General features: G+C 36.5%; 1 protein-coding gene and 1 long non-coding RNA gene across 5 annotated transcripts in view; both read right to left on the bottom strand.

The window, feature by feature from the left end:
* LOC307004141 overlaps positions 1–19,940 on the bottom strand; it is a 107,898-nt gene that overhangs the window by 13,811 nt on the left and 74,147 nt on the right. The window lies entirely within an intron of this gene.
* Positions 4,852–16,570, bottom strand: csf2rb (colony stimulating factor 2 receptor subunit beta). Of its 4 annotated transcripts, none has more exons than XM_079590487.1 (14): positions 16,435–16,570; positions 14,187–14,380; positions 12,600–12,744; positions 12,295–12,467; positions 12,052–12,200; positions 10,463–10,610; positions 10,229–10,355; positions 9,977–10,128; positions 9,751–9,884; positions 9,477–9,654; positions 8,559–8,655; positions 8,304–8,373; positions 6,187–6,281; positions 4,852–5,542 (listed from the first exon to the last, which is right to left on the bottom strand). In XM_079590487.1, exons 2-14 carry the CDS (start codon positions 14,287–14,289, stop codon positions 5,098–5,100), a joined length of 2,016 nt encoding a protein of 671 aa, XP_079446613.1. In that variant the 5' UTR covers positions 14,290–14,380; positions 16,435–16,570; the 3' UTR covers positions 4,852–5,097. The 4 variants fall into 4 exon arrangements, with proteins under 4 accessions (XP_079446613.1, XP_079446612.1, XP_079446615.1 ...); XM_079590486.1 differs by lacking the exon at positions 16,435–16,570 and adding an exon at positions 15,097–15,327; XM_079590489.1 differs by lacking the exons at positions 14,187–14,380; positions 16,435–16,570 and adding an exon at positions 13,223–13,287.

Genomic DNA, 19,940 nt, shown 5'->3' with positions numbered 1-19,940 from the left:
TTGAAAATATCTATTAATTAAAACTGAAATAAAATGATCTAGAATTGTTGTGAAAATAACTGGTAGGTTATATTAAAGTAGTCTTAAACTAATATGCAATGTATTTTTATCATAAAATAAAATAAAATAAAAAACGACACAAAACTGCAACATTTGCCAAGTTTGATTTTAGCTTTTAAGCCTTCTATAAGTAATAAATATTTTAAAAAGAACATTAAAGTGTGTGAGACCTATAGTTAAACTAATATTAAAAAGGAGGATTAAAAATACCCTGAAAAATAAAATATATAATTCAAAAAATGATATATGTATTCATGCTAACCTCATCAGAACATTTCTGCAATGTTATAAAATATGCTAAACCCCCCTTCACTCATCATAGTAATATTACATTATTACAGCTCAAATAATACATTTTACACATTAGATGTGATAGCAAGGAGCTTGTTGATCGATTTATTAAATAAGATTCTATCTGTCGAATAAAATATTATTACTGAGTGTTCATTTGTCAGTATTTGTTTTGAAAGTGCCAAAATGTTGAATGTCTGTTGAATTGTCAATGGGAGTCAGCAAAGTAAAATTTTTAGCAAAGAAGTCAAATTTCATCTCACTACTCACTAGTAGATCATTGTGATATATTTTTTGACTGTACATTTACATCAGAATTCAGGGACTTCTTTTGGGTGGGCGAGTTTTGTTCTGACTCACTAGTCCACATCAGTACTGCTCGAGAATCAGTCTTCCATGAGCGCTTCACTAAAGGTCAGAGGTCAGATCACGGGGCAGGATTACTGAGCTAAACAGATTAGCTAGATTTATTTATTTTTATAAAAAGCTATTGGACAACTGGCCTATCGATTATGTATGAGTAGTGTGGAATTAATATATTTTTGCCCTTTGCGGTATGAGGTAGAATCCCAAGTTGTTACTTTGGATTAAAAAAAAAATGTTTTCTTTTTTTCCCCAATGCTTTTTAAATGATAAATGTGACTTGTTTTAGTCCCTTTAACTTAATACTTACCAGAACAGTTTAACTTCTTCATGACCTTTGACCTCGTCACTTCTTAAAGAGTGACAATGTAGCCCAGCTAGTGTTTGGACAGCCTAAACTATGTTTAAAGTGAAATAAAAGTATTTTTTATAAGTAGCCTACTCTTAAAATTAAATTTAAAGAGTTAGATAGAGAATGGAAAACAGCTTAAAAAATAAATAAAAAATAAATTATCAATAGCCTACTGTACAAAAGGCAATATTTTATGTACTATATGGAACATTTGATTAGCACATTGAAAAGTGAAACAATTTCAAATGTTGCTGATTTGTGGAATCCCAGCATGCATTGCGGCATGAATACATTTATATATTCATATCAATATATATAGGCCTTTTTTTGACTACCACCATTTAGGTCTATGTGGAACAACGGTTTACGTATTTTTAATTTACAATATATTTTCCCACGTCATGGTAAGTGTAATAAGAACGTAGGCCTAAGTAATAAGAATTATTGTGTTACAAATGTAACATTTGTTAAGATCCCTGCATGATCTGACTATATTAAAGTCAGCATAAAATAAAAATGTAGCCTACAATTCTTTTTTTTTTTTTAAATCCATGTGTCCTCATACTCTTTTATCAACATATCTTCCCCTCCCTCTTGCATTCTCTTCTCTGGTGATGTGTTTATTGACGCGAGCTAGGGCGGATCACAATCAAGTCCGGCCCTATATTTTTTTTCTTGTTCGAGAAGCCGTTTCACTCACATTATGTAAATAATCGTAGGAGATCGAATCTATCAAAAATATTCAAAGTCGTACCTTGTCCTGACTCCTGGGTCGACATTTCATTCGGTGTAACGTCAGGCAGTTTTGACTGATGATCGGGTTAGATTACATTTCGAGAATTCCGTCAATGGCGGGGAAAGAGTTTTGAGGTAAGTAGATTTGTAGGTAAACTACTGCTGACTGAACTACACGAAAAATCACTTACTCAAAGAATATATGTTTTCTTTAAAAATCAATATTGTCTATTGTTGTCAAAAAGGTTATAAGACAGTTTGTAAAACTATTTGAAAAAAAAAAGTAGGCTATTTATAGTCAATCAAAAGAGTAAACAGAACAAAAAGCCAAGTATACAAAAGATTGAGTAGGCTATAGTATAGGCCACATATACTTTTCTGTCTCTATAAGTCAAGTATAAGTGTATTTTTAAGTATATTTCTGAGAAAAACATAAAAAGAAGACTGACAGTATACTTTCTTATTTTTAGTTTAAAAGAAGTATACTAATACTAATAAAACAACTGGAATAAACTTATTTTATGTACGGGTAAGATTTTTTTAAGACAGTTCAATCAACCTTTGTCATTAATGTTCACACGGATGACTTTATTAATATTTAAAACATGAATTTGATTGTGGCTGTGTCCAAAATGGTTTTGTTCTGTTTGTGTTTTTTCTTATTTTACATATTCTCCTGGTAGGCCTGAAACTTAATGTTTTGTTCTTCAGGTAGGCAAGATATTAAAGGTATTTGAAATTGCATTATTGCTACTCATATGGAGACCCTGAGATTGCATAATGGTCTCATATCGCCATAGATACCAAACGCCTTTAAGGCTTTCCTGTTTATTTACAACAAAGCAAAGGGGACATGTTGTCTAGCAAGAACATTTCACCTCTCCCTCTTGGTTTTGCTCTCTCTCTCTCATTCATTCTTGAACAATGGATCTTAAAGTCTTTGTGTGGAATGTATCTGCTTTCAGGAGCAAGATCAGAATTTATCTGGAATGTTTGTGGAAAAAACAATGTGCGTGTACAAGTGTGAAACTCTTTTTTTTGTGACTTATGGTGGCATAATTAAAACATTGTCTCTCACACACACACACACACACACACACACACACACACACACACACACACACACACACGCGGCTAATATGAGGTGCAGAGTGGAGTAGATTAGTCTGCGATAAATCACATCTGCTCTGTGTGAAACCAATGAGACATATTCCATAAACTCCAGTCTGCCAAAAAACACACACATGTGAAACACTGAGAGAGACAGAGATAAACACACATAAACAGACACTAAAATTATGTGTGGAAGAAGAGGCACTCTTGAGTTTTAGCAAAATCTTTAATACATTGTGCTTGAGTACAGATAGTTTGCAATCACACCAGCGTATGAAAGTAAGCACTTTCTCCTTAACCAGAGACAATTATATGTAAGCCATTCAAAACCTTGATTGTCTCTGTAGCTCTATCCAAACATTAGTGTTTTATTGGAGCATCTTGACCAATCTGAAACTGTCACGGTGTCCAAAATCGAATACTTCCCTTCTATAGTATACGAAAAACAGTATGCCAACAGAGTAGTATGTACGAATACAAATGAGTAGGCGAAAGGTGCTCGGATTACCTACTACTTCCGCCGAGATTTTGAAGTGTGCATTTAATGGACACTTGAGGCCTCGGTAGAAGATTTGTGAATGGCAGTGAAGCGACGCAACTGACGCTGATAGGTCACGTGACAGTAACAGCATGGCAGATGTTAAAATGTAAAGAGTTAAGTCTGGATTACATTCATACAGTATATTCATTCATAAAAAAATGTGTTAACGGTCGTAAAGGAAATTCAAAGTTCAAATGCAGTAGCCTAGCTACTCACATAATAAGCAATTTCCGACACAAGTAAGCCTTTGGATCAATGATGTGAGTTTGGCGCGGATATGTCTATTTGGACGACTTGGAAGACAATAGGAACAACACTTCAGCAGTAAGGAAAACAACACCGTTTTTTTATCATTAAGTTATATAGTTATATATTATGTCATTTGGTGAAAACAGCCAACACTACTAAAAGCACTACTATAAAAAAAAGGAGTCTCGTTTACAAATAATTCCGTTCACGTTGCTTTCTGTGCAGCCTGTTCACTCTTGTTGAGAATAAACCGTAACATTCTCAAAACCAGTTAAAATACAACAAACAGTTTTATAAATGCCAAGAGTAGCCTACACGCAAACTCGCAGAAATGTCATTTTTGTCATTTATTTTTACCCAAAATTAAATTTAGTTAAAAGTTTTGTAGACTCACTTATCCCATTTCTAATAATAGCCTATATGACTTGTTTCTAAGGCCCCCGATAGAATAGGCCTAAGTGATTTATTTACTCCCTTGTTTTGCGTGTGTGTGGTTTCAGTTGGGTATTGAAACTCATTATTGATACAATTGTGATTTCTGCATTTGGTGTTTGTATGTCAAGCGTTTCAAAATGAATTAACAACAAGCAGAATACATTCAATGCGGCGAGTAGCCTGTGTGAGCTAGGCACAGAACAAAACATTCATTTTCGACTAATGCGATGTTTGCTTTCCTTTCTTTCCACAGTGTGCACTGTGGAAAAGAGAAAACCAAATAAGACTTTTCTTACATTCATATAAAGCATTACTGCCATCTGTTGGTGAGACTGTCATAGCACAGCAACTTTAACAAGTCCTACTGAAGCTCCAACGAGTTTTTCACCAGCTTTCATTACGTAGCCTACATGTGAAACATTCATCTGTGCAGCTAGACTGTATAAAACAGGTGCAGCTACACAATGCTCTCAAAGGGATAGTTCACCCCCCAAAATTGTGTTGTCATTTACTCACCCTCAAGTTGTTCCAAACCTGTATGAGTTTCTTTCTTCTGTTGATCACAAAGGAAGATATTATGAAGAATGTTGGTAGCCAGACAGTTGACGGCACCCATTGACTTCCACAGTATTTCCTTTCCTCCTATGGAAGTCAATGGGTGCCGTCAACTGTCTGGTTGCCAACATTCTTCATAATATCTTTTTTTTTTTTTGTTCAACAGAGGAAAGAAACTCATACAGGGTTGAAATACGTAATGACAATTTTTGGGTGAACTATCCCTTTAAAGTGACATTTGAAATAAAGCAAAGATTTGACCTGCTTTTATTGTGCTCAATATCATGCACATTGTAGCCATGGCCCTCGCTTGCATCTCTGGGTCCATCTTTGAGGACTTTATAAATGCACCAAACTAACATGGAGTCCTTGATAATTTTGTTCCAGACGATCCACTCGGCTCTCACTGTTTCATGGCAACACATGGCATCGTGAAGTATCCTGACGGATGAGGGAGGACCGTACAACCCTGATCTGGGCTGGGGGTGTACGCTAAAGGTTCATCTGATGGGTTATTGTTCGGACTGTCAACGGGGTCGGGGTTTTGAATGGCTGGCATGGCGGTGGGAGGAGTTACAACGTAGCCTCCATTTATTGGAGCAAAACTCTCAGACTTTCCTAACACAGATGTGTGATCTCTGTCTGTAGACCCGTCCAATACTTTGTCCTGAGTGCAGGAATCCTCACAGCACAGAATATAAGGCCCGCTGAAGCTCATGCCTGATTTGTCTTTGCACATGCCTTCCCCTACGTAAGTGCACAAGTGGTTTGATCCACTTGACTGTCCCATTTTAACAGCATTTAAACTCACATCTTCAGTGTGTAACAAAAGCGGCTCCAATGTGACACTGTAACAAAATGATGGATAAAAGTAAAACAATGTCAGACAGAGATTTGAGATGCACTTTAAAGTCGACATGAATTACAAAACGCAACCCACACCATAATGCAACGTATTTTTTAGGGTTTGCAAAGAAAAGTGTAACTGGTGGCATTAGCTGGATGCAAAGACATTTCAGAGCAGTGTTGCTACGGTATTATTAACAATCTAAAACAAAAATACAACTATTACAAAAAAATGGTAATTGAAACAAAGCTGAAGTCAAGTCTCCTTTATTTATATAGCGCCTTATACATTTAATAAAATTAGTCAAACTAAAACTGATATAAAAATGTGAGATAAATAAAATAAAAAGTAATAAAAATAGCAAAAGTACAACATTTACAAAAAATTGCACTAAAAAACAACAACATCTTAAACCATGAAAATAAAAGCTAATTTTTTTTATTTATAAATACGATATTAGTATATAAATTATACTAAAATAGCACTGTTGCAGAGACCATACTGTAATTCCTACACAAAAGACCATGATCATGCAAATATACGTAGATATTCTGTACATCACAAGTAGCTACACTACACATTCATTCCGTGTAAATTTAGAACTGTTTTATTGTGAAATGTTTTCATATGAGTGAGAGCTTATACCTGTTTTTGCAGATACTGAGATTGTCTGAAGCCAGCAGAACACAAATAGAGGTCGCCTCTTTCTCAATGATATGTGGCCATCCGGTGGGAGACTTCTGAAAGAGAGAGAGATAGAAAAAGCAAATATGTAATTTAGTTACACCATAACCCGATTACTAGTTACAAAACCGATTGACAAAAACCAATCATTTTAGCTGTTGTGCTGCAGAATGCACATTCGCTGAACTTATTGTATGCGCACATCAAAATCTTGCCGGAAAAAGGTAATCTGGGTACTTTTTGCCTACTCTTTTATGAGTACTGTGAATTCGGACATATTTCTTTTGTCACATATGTTTTTCAGCTACTATATAGTAGGGATTTAAATATGATTTCGGATGCAGCCAGAGAGACTGCAGCTAGAAAAGGTCAGAGGAATATCACTGGGAGATGAAGGGTTTTGATCGGGCAAGAACTTTAAGAACCGCGTTAATATTAAAAAAGCAGCTTTCCAGCGCTGGAGAGACCGAAGCTGGAAGGCCTGAAAACAGACGCAGAGGTTGCGTTGTTTCTGCTCCACATGTGTGTTACATTGGTTTTGCTATGTATCACAGAACCAAGATATGCTGTTGTTGTAATGTTAGCTAACATAACAGTTTTTATTGGCATTGTTTGTATGGAGCTGCTGTTCTGCTGGCGACTAACAACCAACTCTTGCTTGTATATATGCTCTTGTGTGCTGTGTGTCAATTTTTTTTCTTCTTTGTCGTTCGTTTGTCATCTTTGCATTATTTTTGGCAAAGCATTATTTTGCTTTGCCCATGTTCGTGCATTTTGGGGAGAGAGGGTTGTGTTTGTTTGGGTTGATTTTAAAGGGCACCTATTATGGAATTTAGAAATTTACCTTTCATGTAGTGTGTAACATAGATCTAAGTGAACAAAAAAATCCTGCAAAGTTTGAAATATGAAAGTGCACCGTATATAAAGTTATTGTCTTTCAAAAGTAAGAGTCGACTCTGAGTCATTTTTATGAATCGTTAGAAGACCGAATCTTTTTCTCTGACTAGATGACGTCAACTTGTCAAGTTATTTGAATACGATACGCCCACTTACTGCGCTCCAAGGCCAGGGAAAACATCATGGCGACGAGTCGTGTGTTCTGAAGTGCGACTCAAAAGCCAACTTTTTTCATCTGCCCAAGGAGGAGCATTTGAAGACTAAGTGGCTACAATTCATACAACTATACCACAGAAGTATAGTCCGAGCCTTATGCTTTGTTCGCGCCATTTTGAAGACGATTGATGCAATCAAACTTGGATTCGCGAGCGGCTGATATTGAAGGAAGGTTCAGTTCCAAGTGTATTTGCATCAGCTTTCTCCTCCGTATCACAACCTGTAAGTGTTATTAATAATTGTTGCTTTTATGTTTTATGTAGCATGCTTAATAATTATTTTGTTTGTTGTGTAAGCACCGTTTAGCTTCTAGGTCTTCAATGACAATTGTATTGAGATATGTGAAGTGTTTGTCGTTGTTTTTGGAGTTGTCTTAAAGAATAGAGTAATACCTCGTAGTAACGTAACTACATTTTTTTTGTTTTTTTTTGTAAAAACGTTATGTTTATGCATCGGGCTAACACAAACAAAGACTGATTGTGCTTTTACAATATGAACTCTGGGCTATGCTCGCCGTAACATTAAATTCTTTATCTTATTTTTAGTTTTTTACTACAAACTACAAAGCAGTGGACTATAATCATTATTATAACACAATTTAATTGATAAAAGCATCATTGTACTCAATGACCAATCAACGCAGATAAGCGTCGCGCAAAGGAGGGGTTTGGAAAAATGAGTCGTTGAACGAATCATTTGGGAGTCGGTGAGCAAATCAGGTATAAATAAATGCATATTATACGACAACAAAAGTGTTTTTTGTCATTGCATGCATGTAAAACTGTTGTTGGGGACTCCCAAAACAACATTAGGAACATTTTAAATGTCATAATAGGTGCCCTTTAAATATCCAAGTGTTTCTCAGAAATCGACTACTGCGTCTTTAGCACAAAGTAAAAGGAAACTGTTACTGAAACTTAAACTAAAGCAGTAATTTAAAAAAAATTCAGTCCGTAAAGACTCACCTTGTTCATCCCCTCCAACACTTTGCTCTTTATGGGCGATGGAACCAAAAGATTCCATAACATGATCCTTCTGTTATTAGAATTACACACATGAATACATAAACACACAAACAAAAACATCTACATAATGAATGTTCCTGTAGCTCAAACACCCCGGGCTAGCAATGCCAGTGTAATAAGTGTGATTTCCAGGTAATGCATGAATTGATCAAATGTTGGATAGGTGCATAAATGTTATAGCGTGGTGTGTTTTACCTGTGACAGGCAGGAAGGGCATTGTACAAGATGACGAAAAGCACCACCGCCAACACAGGAACCAAAATGTAGATGACAGAGCTGGTGGGCAATAAAACTACACACACACAAAAAAGCATCATGTATTGAGTTCTGTCCTGTGGGTATCAATTAATGTTGTCCTATAAGCTTAAATAATTTTTTTCCCCAGAACTTCTTACATCTTTGTTATTTTTAAATAATCTCTCAATGAATTAAGTACACATGTATAAATTGATTTTATTTTAATGCAAAAAAAAAAAAAATGTACACACAGGACAGAGTATACAAGAGTACAGAGCAGGGGTCACCAAACTCGGTCCTGGAGGGCCGCTGTCTTGCAGAGTTTAGCTCCAACCAGGTCCAACACACCTGCCTGAAAGTTTCTAGTATGCCTAGTGAGACCTTGATTAGCTGGTTCAGGTGTTTAATTGGAGTTGGGGCTAAACTCTGCAGGACAGCGGCCCTCCAGGACCGAGTTTGGTGACCCCTGGTACAGAGTATACAACACACTCAATAAGTATATCTGAATGAATAAATGAACAAACAAATAAATGCATACATGCATACATAAACACACATGCAGCAGAGTGATTTTAAAATGCTCTGTGCCAAAATTCACCCAATCTACCCAAATTCAACGGATATGTCAATATTAATCTACTTTTTTCAAACCTTATTTAATACACGATTTAGTGTATAGTTTCTGCTTTGCTTTTATTTGAATTTACAAGGAAGAAATGAGACCATTGTGCCATTACATTAAAGACCATTACAAATCATCATTTTAAACCATTTTAAAAGTGAGCACATCTCAATTGTGAACTGGACACATTATCCAAATTTGTCTAAAATTAAAGTATAAAATAGGGTTGTATGATCAGAAGTGCAGAGTGTTACCTGGCTTAGTGGTGAACACTGCTGACTGTGACCAATCTGATGGCTGAACTTTAAATACGTTGTTGTGTACACTAGGCAGTACTCGGATCTGGGCCTGATAATTCGTTGAAGAACTTAGATTCCCAGAAGGAAACTCAAAATTGTTGACCCCCTCTTGAAGGGTAATGATGACTGAGTCCTACAAAAAAGAAAGTAAAAGCAGGCATGTGATCAGTCACAGCTACAGTGAATCATTTAGTCAATGCAACACGGATACCGAAAGTCGCTAACACACCTCGTTGGTTGAGATTTTTAGCTGGGTGGAGTACGACATCTCCACCTTTGATGGAACAACTGGTACAGACCAGTTAAAGTGGTAGGTGCCATCTTCTTCCATCACCTGAATCTGGTCAGGTTGTGAAAGTTTAACTTGAGGAGAAGAAGAACAAACATGAATGTTCTTCCTAAACTCCAGAGGGCAGCACTGGCACTCAAGACTCCACTAAACAACAGAGACTTACTGTGTTCTGCAGTTTTGAACATCCTACTGTATAGCACTGGTTTCAGCTCCACTGTTAACAAGTAAGGGTCAGAGACATTCACAGAACACATAAACTCAGATAGCTCAACGTCCTGAGACTGCAGCTGAGGATATTCACAGCAAGCAAAGGGTCTGAGGGATAGAGAAAGGGTTGTCAATGTACAGGATGTGACATCACACTGTATCAATTATTAGGGACATCACATGAGTTTGGGATGGATGGAGAACTCACTCAGTGTTTTCACTGTCACTGCACCAGAGATGATAAGACATCAACTGAAAACGGTCTGTCTTCATTTGCCAGGTACACGTCACAGTTTTTTCTCCCACAATCACACACTGCAGGTTAAAGGCTCCATCTGCAAGAGGCCATGAACTTCATTAAAACAGGTATTTGCAGTATAATAAGGAAAAAAATATATAGATTGTTAGCAAACATATATAAATAAATAAACAAAAATAACACCATTGGGAGTATTCCAGGACACCAGGGGGCTCCAGTCACTCCAGAATCCTACAGGACCCCGCGCCCTCACTCTGGCTTGATAATGGTGTCCGGGCAAAAGTGACTCCTTGTCAATCATATACTCGGACGCATTAATGTTATCCACAATCTGTTCCATTAAAACAGAATGAGAACTTATAAATAACATGCAACCGATAAAATCTGACATCATAAATAACTTTAAAGACAGACCTACTGTGAGTTCTGAGACTGTTAATTGATTGTATATGCTTGTTGAAGCCATCTGCCTTATTATTTTTTACTTATTTTTAAATTCAAAAGTAAAGCATTTACTGAATTATTATTATTTTTTAATATACTGATATATTCAGGAAGTAAACACCACTGTGTGTTTCACGGAGACAAGCAATAGTCGATTGTTCTGTGGCTTCTTTTGGAAATACTGTCCTTGGCGGAGCAAACAACTCTCAGTATTGCGTCAAGTGTAAGTTAATCAATATATTAACACATTGTTTATTGAACTGTTGTGTAAATCTTTACACTTGCAATCATGCTGTAGCCATACGTTATAATTATTTATGAATATATTATAATATTATGAATACACGGCTTTGTGGAATACTTGATTCTAATTGGTCAATTGCACCATCCAGCGGTATGTTATTTCCGGGTGACTGGACAGAGGGATCAGGGCCCCAACGCAAAGCGGATAGCAACCGGCTGGACGTACATTATCCCTCACTTAAGTCATCACCAATCGCATAAATACACAAATAAAAACACTCAGCATTCATCTATCTCCAGTTTCAGACCGCTAGCATCACTCTTTCATGTGGAGGCTTTATCTTAGGTGGGAAAGTTTGAGGTTATTATGACGTTTCCTTACAGTGTCAGATTGTGTTGTTTGATAGTACAGTGAAACAAAGCTGCTGCAGCACAGATATCGTTGTAGACAGGATATCCACAAGGTATAGAAAATGTTGCAATCAGATACTATTTTGAGTATGTGAGCGATTTAATGCCATTTAGGGTTTGGTGTTTATACTTTGATGCATTTTCCTCATTTAAGACTATTTATTTCATACTTTTTTTTTTTTTTTTTAGCATTCTTTGAATTATAGAAAGTTAAAAAACTGTTTATTTGAAATCAAAATCTTTTGTAACATTACAAATGTCTGTATTGTCATTTTTAATAAATTGAACATGTTCTTACTGTATAAAATATATATATATTGAAGACAATTTATTACAATTATATTTTATTACAATAATATTATTATATTCATGTTTATTGAATCTAACCCTAATGGTGCGTTCACACCGGACGCGAATAGCGCGTCAGGCGCGAGTGATTTCAATGTTAAGTCAATGGAAAGACGCGTTACACGCGTTTTACGCGCGTAACGCGTCTTTGCATTGACTTAACATTGAAATCACTCGCGCCTGACGCGCTATTCGCGTCCGGTGTGAACGCACCATAAGGGAGTAAGTTAGTTCCCTATCTTAAATTAACATCCCCTAAAGGGTAGTTAGAGCACAGTTATTTGCACATCTTTTTCTGACAATGTACTGGATGTGTGTGTACTCACAGTCCAGTATTGCATACTGCTATACTGAAGCTGGTACGTAAGACTTCTTGTGATATTTGAGGATGCGGGATATGGGCTTTTCCAGGACAGCAGATGACCTCCGCCATCAGCCTCCATCTCCGTCAAGTCAATCGGGGCCTTAACTTTTCCTAAAATCACACACAGAACGGTGAAAATGCCTTTCCACACCAGATTTGCTTTAGAAGGTAAGGTAAACACATGCACAAAACACACAACACTCACCATGCTGAGCAACTTTGAGGGTTGTGGCTCCAGAGTTCTTACAGGGTACTTTGAAAATTAGAGTGTGACTTGTTCTTATGGAAAACCTTGTAGTGTTGTAGTGACACTCGTGAAAGATCTTCCCATTGGGTAAAAGCACACCGGGTCTGAGCAGGTCACAACGTTTTTCACTACTGAGAAGGAGAGATAGAGAGAGAGAGAGAGATAATGTTAATTTTCCCCATTGTAGTCTTTCTTTCTTTCTTTCTTTCTTTCTTTCTTTCTTTCTTTCTTTCTTTCTTTCTTTCTTTCTTTTTTTCACCTACTTATATCTCTTGTCCCAGTAGTAGAGTTCAAAGATGGATTTGTTTGCTGTAGCCTGTGGAAGAACATATGGATCGACCTCCCATCTGCATTGCACATGTGTCGAGTAGTCATTGTTGCACTGCAAGGAATCCATCAATGGGGAATCTAAATCAAGAGATCAGAGGTCAATATTAAAGGTAAAGTCAGTAACATCAGTTCATGTCTGAGTTGCACAGATTTGATAGACGCTACGACATAAGGGAGACAACATACAACTACGCGAGACCCTTGCTTCATTTAGTATGCCCAGATCTATGAGTATGCTCATTAGCCCCGCCTCCAGTTGCTCACACCGGCTTGGAGATTCACTCGCTCAACTTCACTGAAGTAAACTCTGCACAATGGTATCGATCTTTACATCGTCGGACACATAAAAGTAATTAATATGATAAGCCTTTAGCTTGACTACGTTATCAAACAGCTAATAATGTGTTGCTAATGTTACACAAACCATGTTCCCGTTTACCATCTCAGTCAGAGGAGAAAGGCATATACAGTAGTTCATCATAACATCATAATACATCATACAGCCGCTATATTGCTAAATCTACCCTATTTTTTCCACATCAACAGAAAAATATACCGGGATGACTGGCTTCTCTCGAGACTCCCCTGCTTCACAGCATAGTTAATGATATGCTAAAGCCCGCCCTATCGTTGATTTGATTGGTTACAAGGTAGTCTGTGACATCAGAAACACCAGTAATTTCAAACTTAGTTTTTGAGACTGTTTTTAGTCAAGTTTTAAAGAGAAAATACTCAGCAATGGTGTTGACATATGAATGTTCACATGGATTGCCTTAAAGCATATTAAAAACACCACATAGACATTTAAACAACATTAAAAAATTAATTTACACCACAGGGGGGCTTTATACTAATAGCACACTTGAATAAACCTATTTTTCGTAAGGGGTTGAAAGATTAAAAAACAATGACAGCCAATCAGAATCCATCCTGCTAATATAGATATTGTTATAGTTATTATCTTTATATTTACTGTTCTTGGTGCCTTTAGGATGTCACATTACAAGACATTCTTCCCAAAAGTATTTCATGTGAACCATTGGACATTCAAATTGTAATGCATGAACACAGCAAACTTTGTTTCCGAGAGCATCGCTGTCTCACAGACGTGTGACCACAGACAGGAACTTAGATTGACAAAGCTCTGGATGATATCATTTTTGGATGGCTAAACTTAAATGGATTTTTTGATGTACTATTCTTAGATTCAGCAAGGCTCTCAAGATTACTTAGAAGTGAATTTCTAAAACTCTTTGGAACTGCAAATCCAACTGACCACGTCCTCAATTACAAGTGTCTGCTAAGGAAAATCTCTATTGACTGTCTAGCTTGGTCCAAGATAAGGGTTTATTTTTGCTGGGATAATAACATTTATATGTATGAGTCCAGGACGGAGGCCACAATAAGATTAGAAAGACCACCGATAAGGTCTATCTGATGGACACAGGCCTGAACTACACAGGTTTTATAAAAGAGAATTGAATACAATAATGTTTGAAGGTGTTATCTTTCTCTCTCACCTTTCCCAGGCTTGACTTCATAATGAGGACACTGGTTGATACCAATGCCCTGTCTGAACAGCAGAGGGATTGAAACCATATGCAGAATCCATGTGGAGAACATTGTAGCTGAGAGATGCAAGATCAGAGGCCAGGCGCTTCTTTTTTTCTTTCTTTTTTACAGCAGGTGATTCTTCTGGTTACTTCCACGATATCTGAATATTTACAAACCAATGTTGATGGTTAGTACCATTACATTTAAAGGGACAGTACACCCCAAAAAAAAAAATTCTGTCATTGTTTATTCACCCTGCAGTCGTTTGTTTTGAAGAACTTTGGGGGTACAAACAACATTGAACCTCACTGACTTTCAAAAAAATCTTCAAAATATCTAATTTTGTGTTCCACAGAAGGAAAAAAAAGTCATACAGTTTGGAACAAAACAGGGTGAGGTAATTTCAGAATTTTCATTTTAGGGGAATGACATCATGCTGTTATAAAAGCAAACACAAAAACACACCACAGACATGCTTCTGGGAAATACTTATTGCTTTTAAGTACGGCAGTTCATTTTTCTTACATTCAATTTTTTCCTGCCATTAACAAATGCTGCATCCACACAGCAAACTTTAAAGCTGAAGTGTTTTTGAAGTCATTTCTGCGCCACCAAATGAAACCAAATTGTAAAAAATAAAGATTGTTTTCCTGAACACCACTCCCGTCTGCCATTGGTCCGGCAAACAGACTGTCCTGCGTAAAACTCATACAATTGGTTGTGTCTACAGTTAGAAGTGTTTTAACACAGAAACTGACACACTTAACTTTAAAAGTATTAGTTATTTTGAAAATGTAACAAAGCATCTAAAAATGAAGAATGGACAAACATTTTTTTTAAAGCACAAAGTTGCATAGCCTATATAAAATTGCTTACTGTTTGCGACAAAAGCATGGTGACCTCCAAATCCATATTTTAATTAATGGAGCACTTCAAGGAACAGGTACAAATCTTGATAATTGCTGTAGATCTTCATGGCACACGTTTTGTACAATAACTTTACACAAAACTACGCTTCTGCGGTGAACATGACCATCTACCCTTAACCCATGGAGCGACGCAGCGTGAAACACAGACGCAGTACTCTGTCACTGTTCTCGCAACTGCCAGGAAACTGTAAAGAAAGGGATTTCCCTGAGCTTAAAAGACTGTGAGGGGCGTTTGGGGAAAGAGATGTGGTCAAACTGAACACGTTCTGTCGGAAATTGACTTTAAAATGTGTGTAGTTTGTAAAAGTTAGTTTAGTTTCTTATGTCTTTCTGCCACTTTTTAAAGTTTACGCTTTCATTTAGAGGTTGCTTGGCGTACGGCTGCTATGTTTAGCTGCGGTGAATTACAGGAGCGAACGTAGGTGAGGAGCTGAAAGGGCAAAAGAAACAAATACATGTTTTAGGCTATACCTCACTCCTTGTTCTTACACTGACTTAAAATTAGTTTTTACCGCAACAACTCTTGGTGGTCTTTTCGTGTGAATGCACTCCAATGAAAAAATTAAAATAAAATAAAAAACAGTTTAACAGTGTAAAACACTACAACAAGACGGATTTATTTGAGAAGGTAACTTGTTTTCAGAAATCTAATACATTTTGTGGTATTATTTTCTTGTTTAAAGCATGAAACGCATTGAATTAAGCTATTTATGCTTAAAGCAACCATTTTTTAGTTCCGATTTTCTTTTTGAAACATCTTCCGAATATATCTTCATGTTTAATTTTTAGGTTAAATGTTGTTATATCTCAGAGAATCTTAGGGATAAAAACGTGTGAGAATTTGTTTTTATCTGTAGTCTTTTTGATTTCTGATTATCTGTCTATTCTCTTATTGAGATTTTTTTTTTCTTCAGAAAGTCTTCAGGGAAGCTTATAACAAAGTTGTTTTGTGAAAATTGTTAAAATTACCACTTCATGATAACTTATCAATTATCTTTTTTTCCCTATATATCCCATTGTATTATCAATGTTGTTTCAGTCTTTGTGAGTTCAATAGAATGGAATAATTTGAGTTTTTTCAAACATTAGTGCTCTATTTCATGAATCCACCCAAATTATCTTAAATAAATATCATAAATATATTTTCCACTTCTGTCAATGGTGATTTTTGAATATGACTTATTTTGATACTATATAATATATCCGCGAATTGCGATAGCTGAAAGCATATTACACAATTTCATACTCATCTAAAAGTATATTCTTGGTTAAAAAAAATCCTTACCTGTATTTCTGTCATCAAAAGCATGCTCGTAAACTTCCCATTCACCAGTGCTTGGATTAAAGAGTGCAATCGACTTCAAATCAACATGCTTTACTAGTGAGTGTTTGAGGCTGTGTTCTCATAACTGAAGTGCATGCACACATGAGATCATTTACTTGAATACCTCAAAACCAAAAGTTCCTTTTTTTCTCAGTTGGGTAAAAACAATAGTTGTTTGGTCATCAAAACAGTCTTTCAGGAACTGGGTTGACATGCTGCAGCTGAATATGAACCAAGACCTAAATGATATCTTAGTCAATATTGTAAGAAAAAATGATGTGGACGTCGAAGATCTCAAAAATGAAGTTTATTACAGCAAAGTAGTGGCAAGGTACACAGAAGCACCTTGGGTTCACCGGCGTCAGAATGAACCCAGATCATCCAAATCTCAAACCTTTTATCCTAATACAGTTTACAACTCTTAATGTAAATTAAGTTGCTCTTATTGTGACAGCTGTGGTCTGTATGTTAATGAAGTTGAGACACCCCCTTGTCTGAGAAGATTCTCTGTGTCCCATTCCCATTCTACAATTGATTACCATTTGTTCAGGATATGATCAACCCAAATGGTCAACTCTAAATGTAAATGAAATCAGAACAGCAAATGGTTTAGGTGATACAATCTATCTGAAGTGATAACATCTTTGATCTTCTGTTAGAACGGTCAAATGCTTAAGGTGACAAGCTATTTGAAGTCCCTGTAATCAAAATGGTGGTTGGTTGCCCTCTGTGATGCTATTTATTTACATATTACTGAGATTGGATGTAATTGTCTCTATATGATAATTAAGCTCTTTTAAGTGAAGGAACATTCTGATATAAATGTATATATTGGAGTGGAAGTTGGATCGGGGCAGACTATAATTTCTTACAGACCCCCCTGTGATGCTCTTGGCCCAAAAGAAGCATCAAAACCACTCCCTTTTCATATATAACACCTCCCTTTCCTGGTGGGCAGGTGCCTCAGTGGCGGCGTAGCCCTGCCTTAGGTTGTTCCCTTATGGCCATCGGAGAATCTTACCCGTCTTTGGGATCTACGCCTCCTGCACACCGAGTTATGGCTCTACTTCACTTGAGCAAAATTATCATAGTTTGTGATAATGAAATTTACTTTTTTTTTTTCTTTCTTTTTTTACCGAGGTAACCAAGAACCATTATATCCACTTGGAACATTCAATATTGATCATGGAATTATCTATAATCTAACAATAATCTAATGTTTAAACAGAATACATAACATAATGCATTGGCAAATAATAAGAAAGATACATACACATACAGCCGTTTTAACGGTTACATTCCAAATTAAACCAGAATAGGCCACATCTCCATCATGCATTTGTTTAGCAAAAATCTTGTCTTTCTTCAAGGCCTTGTTGGGCTCTCACAATGTCAAATGTTCAGTGGTGTTCTCATCAGTGATGTTAGCATATTGTTTAGTTTTGATAACTCAAATAATCAACAATCAATAGACAATAGTGTGTGTGTGTGTGTGTGTTATTTTGTGTCCGTGTGTGTCCGTGTGTGTGTGTGTGTGTGTCATTTTGTGTCCATGTGTGTGTGTGTTTCATTTTGTGTCCGTGTGTGTGTCCGTGTGTGTGTCCGTGTGTGTGTCCGTGTGTGTGTCCGTGTGTGTGTCCGTGTCCGTGTGTGTGTGTGTGTGTGTGTGTGTGTCATTTTGTGTCCGTGTGTGTGTGTGTCATTTTGTGTCCATGTGTGTGTCATTTTTATCAGTGTGGACATCCTTTATCCACTTGTTTTTCCTCTATGTGGAGAAACTGCTGTCCGTAGTCTCTGAAACGGTTTGTTTCTGAAATCTCCTCTTGTTTCACTTCCCATTGTCCATTTTTCTTTTTTTCTCTTTTTTTTTTTTTTTTTCTTTTTTTTTTTTTTCTTGGACCATTCTTCTAGAAGAAGCAGGCACTGGTGTTGTTCAAGTCTGTGCCTCTTCATCAGTTCATTACATCCTAACTTTTAGGCCTGGAGTTCTGGATCTTGCAGGTCTGGATATCTCTATTCTTTTTTTTTTCTTGAGAAAATCCCCTGGCTCCACTTCCTTCTCGTCCTTCAAACGACCAGATCACCTTTCTCCAGGAGGTTACACATTTCAGACAAACATCTTGATGCTTATATCTGAAACCATAATCAAAAGAAGAGGTTGCCCCCCTTTCCCCAAACATCAGTAATGTCTCAAAAAATAATTTCAAAATTAATGTCATTTAAACAATTATTATGAATTTCAACTACATATCAACGCTAATAAAACATGCTTCATAAGGAATCACCCCCCTTTTGATAGTAGCTAAACCATTTTCTAAAATATGTTACTATCATAAAAACTCATTCTAATTTTCATCAGCATGTGCTTGTGACTGAGTCATGTTGCTCGTGCAGTGATATATTTGACAAGTTGTGAATTAATTCTTCATTATTTCCTTTCAACAGTGCTAACTGGGTTTCTAAATTGCCTATTTTCTCAAGCAAACCACGATAGCCCACTCATATGGTTTATCAACAATATTTTCTATTCCATCAAACAATCCCTGAGAACCGTGTTTAGCGATGTATTTAACAATAATTTCTTCCATTTAAAAGTTATATCTGGCTTTACAATAACTTGTGTATTCACCACGTCTGATTTAAATGACTGCGTTATCTAGATGCTTTAAGATATTCGTTAGTCAATTTATTCCCAGATTGTATGCAAATGAACACAACCAGCACACTGAGCGAACCTTCTAAACCTAATCAAAGTCACAGTCCTTAGGACCTTAAATTTTACACAAAATCGTTTTGGGAAAAAAAATTAAAATTAAAAACAACACTGTCACAGTACGTCGGACACAACCGCATTACGTCGGGTTCTTGTGTTTTTTTCATTTATTTATTTATTTTCCTTAAAACAGCTTGATAAATCCCAGTACTTCGACCATAAACAAATTATATCAAAAAACTAACACTGTCACAGTACGTCGGACATAACCACACTACGTCGGGTTTTTATGTTATTTTCTTAAAACAGTCTGCTTATCATTACTTCTGGCATAAACAATATAAAAAATTAACACTGTCACAGTACGTCGGACAACCACACTACGTCGGGTTTTTATGTTATTTTCTTAAAACAGTCTGCTCATCAGTACTTCGGCCATAAACAATATAAAAAATTAACACTGTCACAGTACGTCGGACAACCACACTACGTCGGGTTTTTATGTTATTTTTTTAAAACAGTATTGCTTATCAGTACTTCGGGTTCAAACAATATTTATAAATTTTAAAACAATGCCACAGTACGTCGGGCAAAACCACACTGCTTCGGGTTCTTTGTTTTAAACTTCACAAAGTCACGGCACATCAGACTCACTAGTCTAGCCTATGCTATAACACACAATAGTTGTGAAATAATTCTGTGACCACACTGCGTCGGGTCTATTCAACTACTTTAGAATTTCCTCAGAATCAGT

This window comes from Phoxinus phoxinus, assembly GCF_949152265.1.
Source record: "Phoxinus phoxinus genome assembly, chromosome: 1".
Classification (NCBI taxonomy): Eukaryota; Metazoa; Chordata; class Actinopteri; order Cypriniformes; family Leuciscidae; genus Phoxinus; species Phoxinus phoxinus.
The sequence above is the reverse complement of the archived record's forward strand: the minus strand, read 5'-3'. Positions and strand labels throughout refer to the sequence as shown.

Coding starts and splice junctions, on each gene's coding strand:
- csf2rb (XM_079590487.1), bottom strand. CDS start 14,289: ATGTTCTCCACATGGATTCTGCATATGGTTTCAATCCCTCTGCTGTTC. Junction 12,468..12,599: donor TACTGGGACAAGAGATATAA/GTAGGTGAAAAA, acceptor TCTCCTTCTCAG/TAGTGAAAAACGTTGTGACC. Junction 10,356..10,462: donor GTCCTGGAATACTCCCAATG/GTGTTATTTTTG, acceptor GGCCTCTTGCAG/ATGGAGCCTTTAACCTGCAG.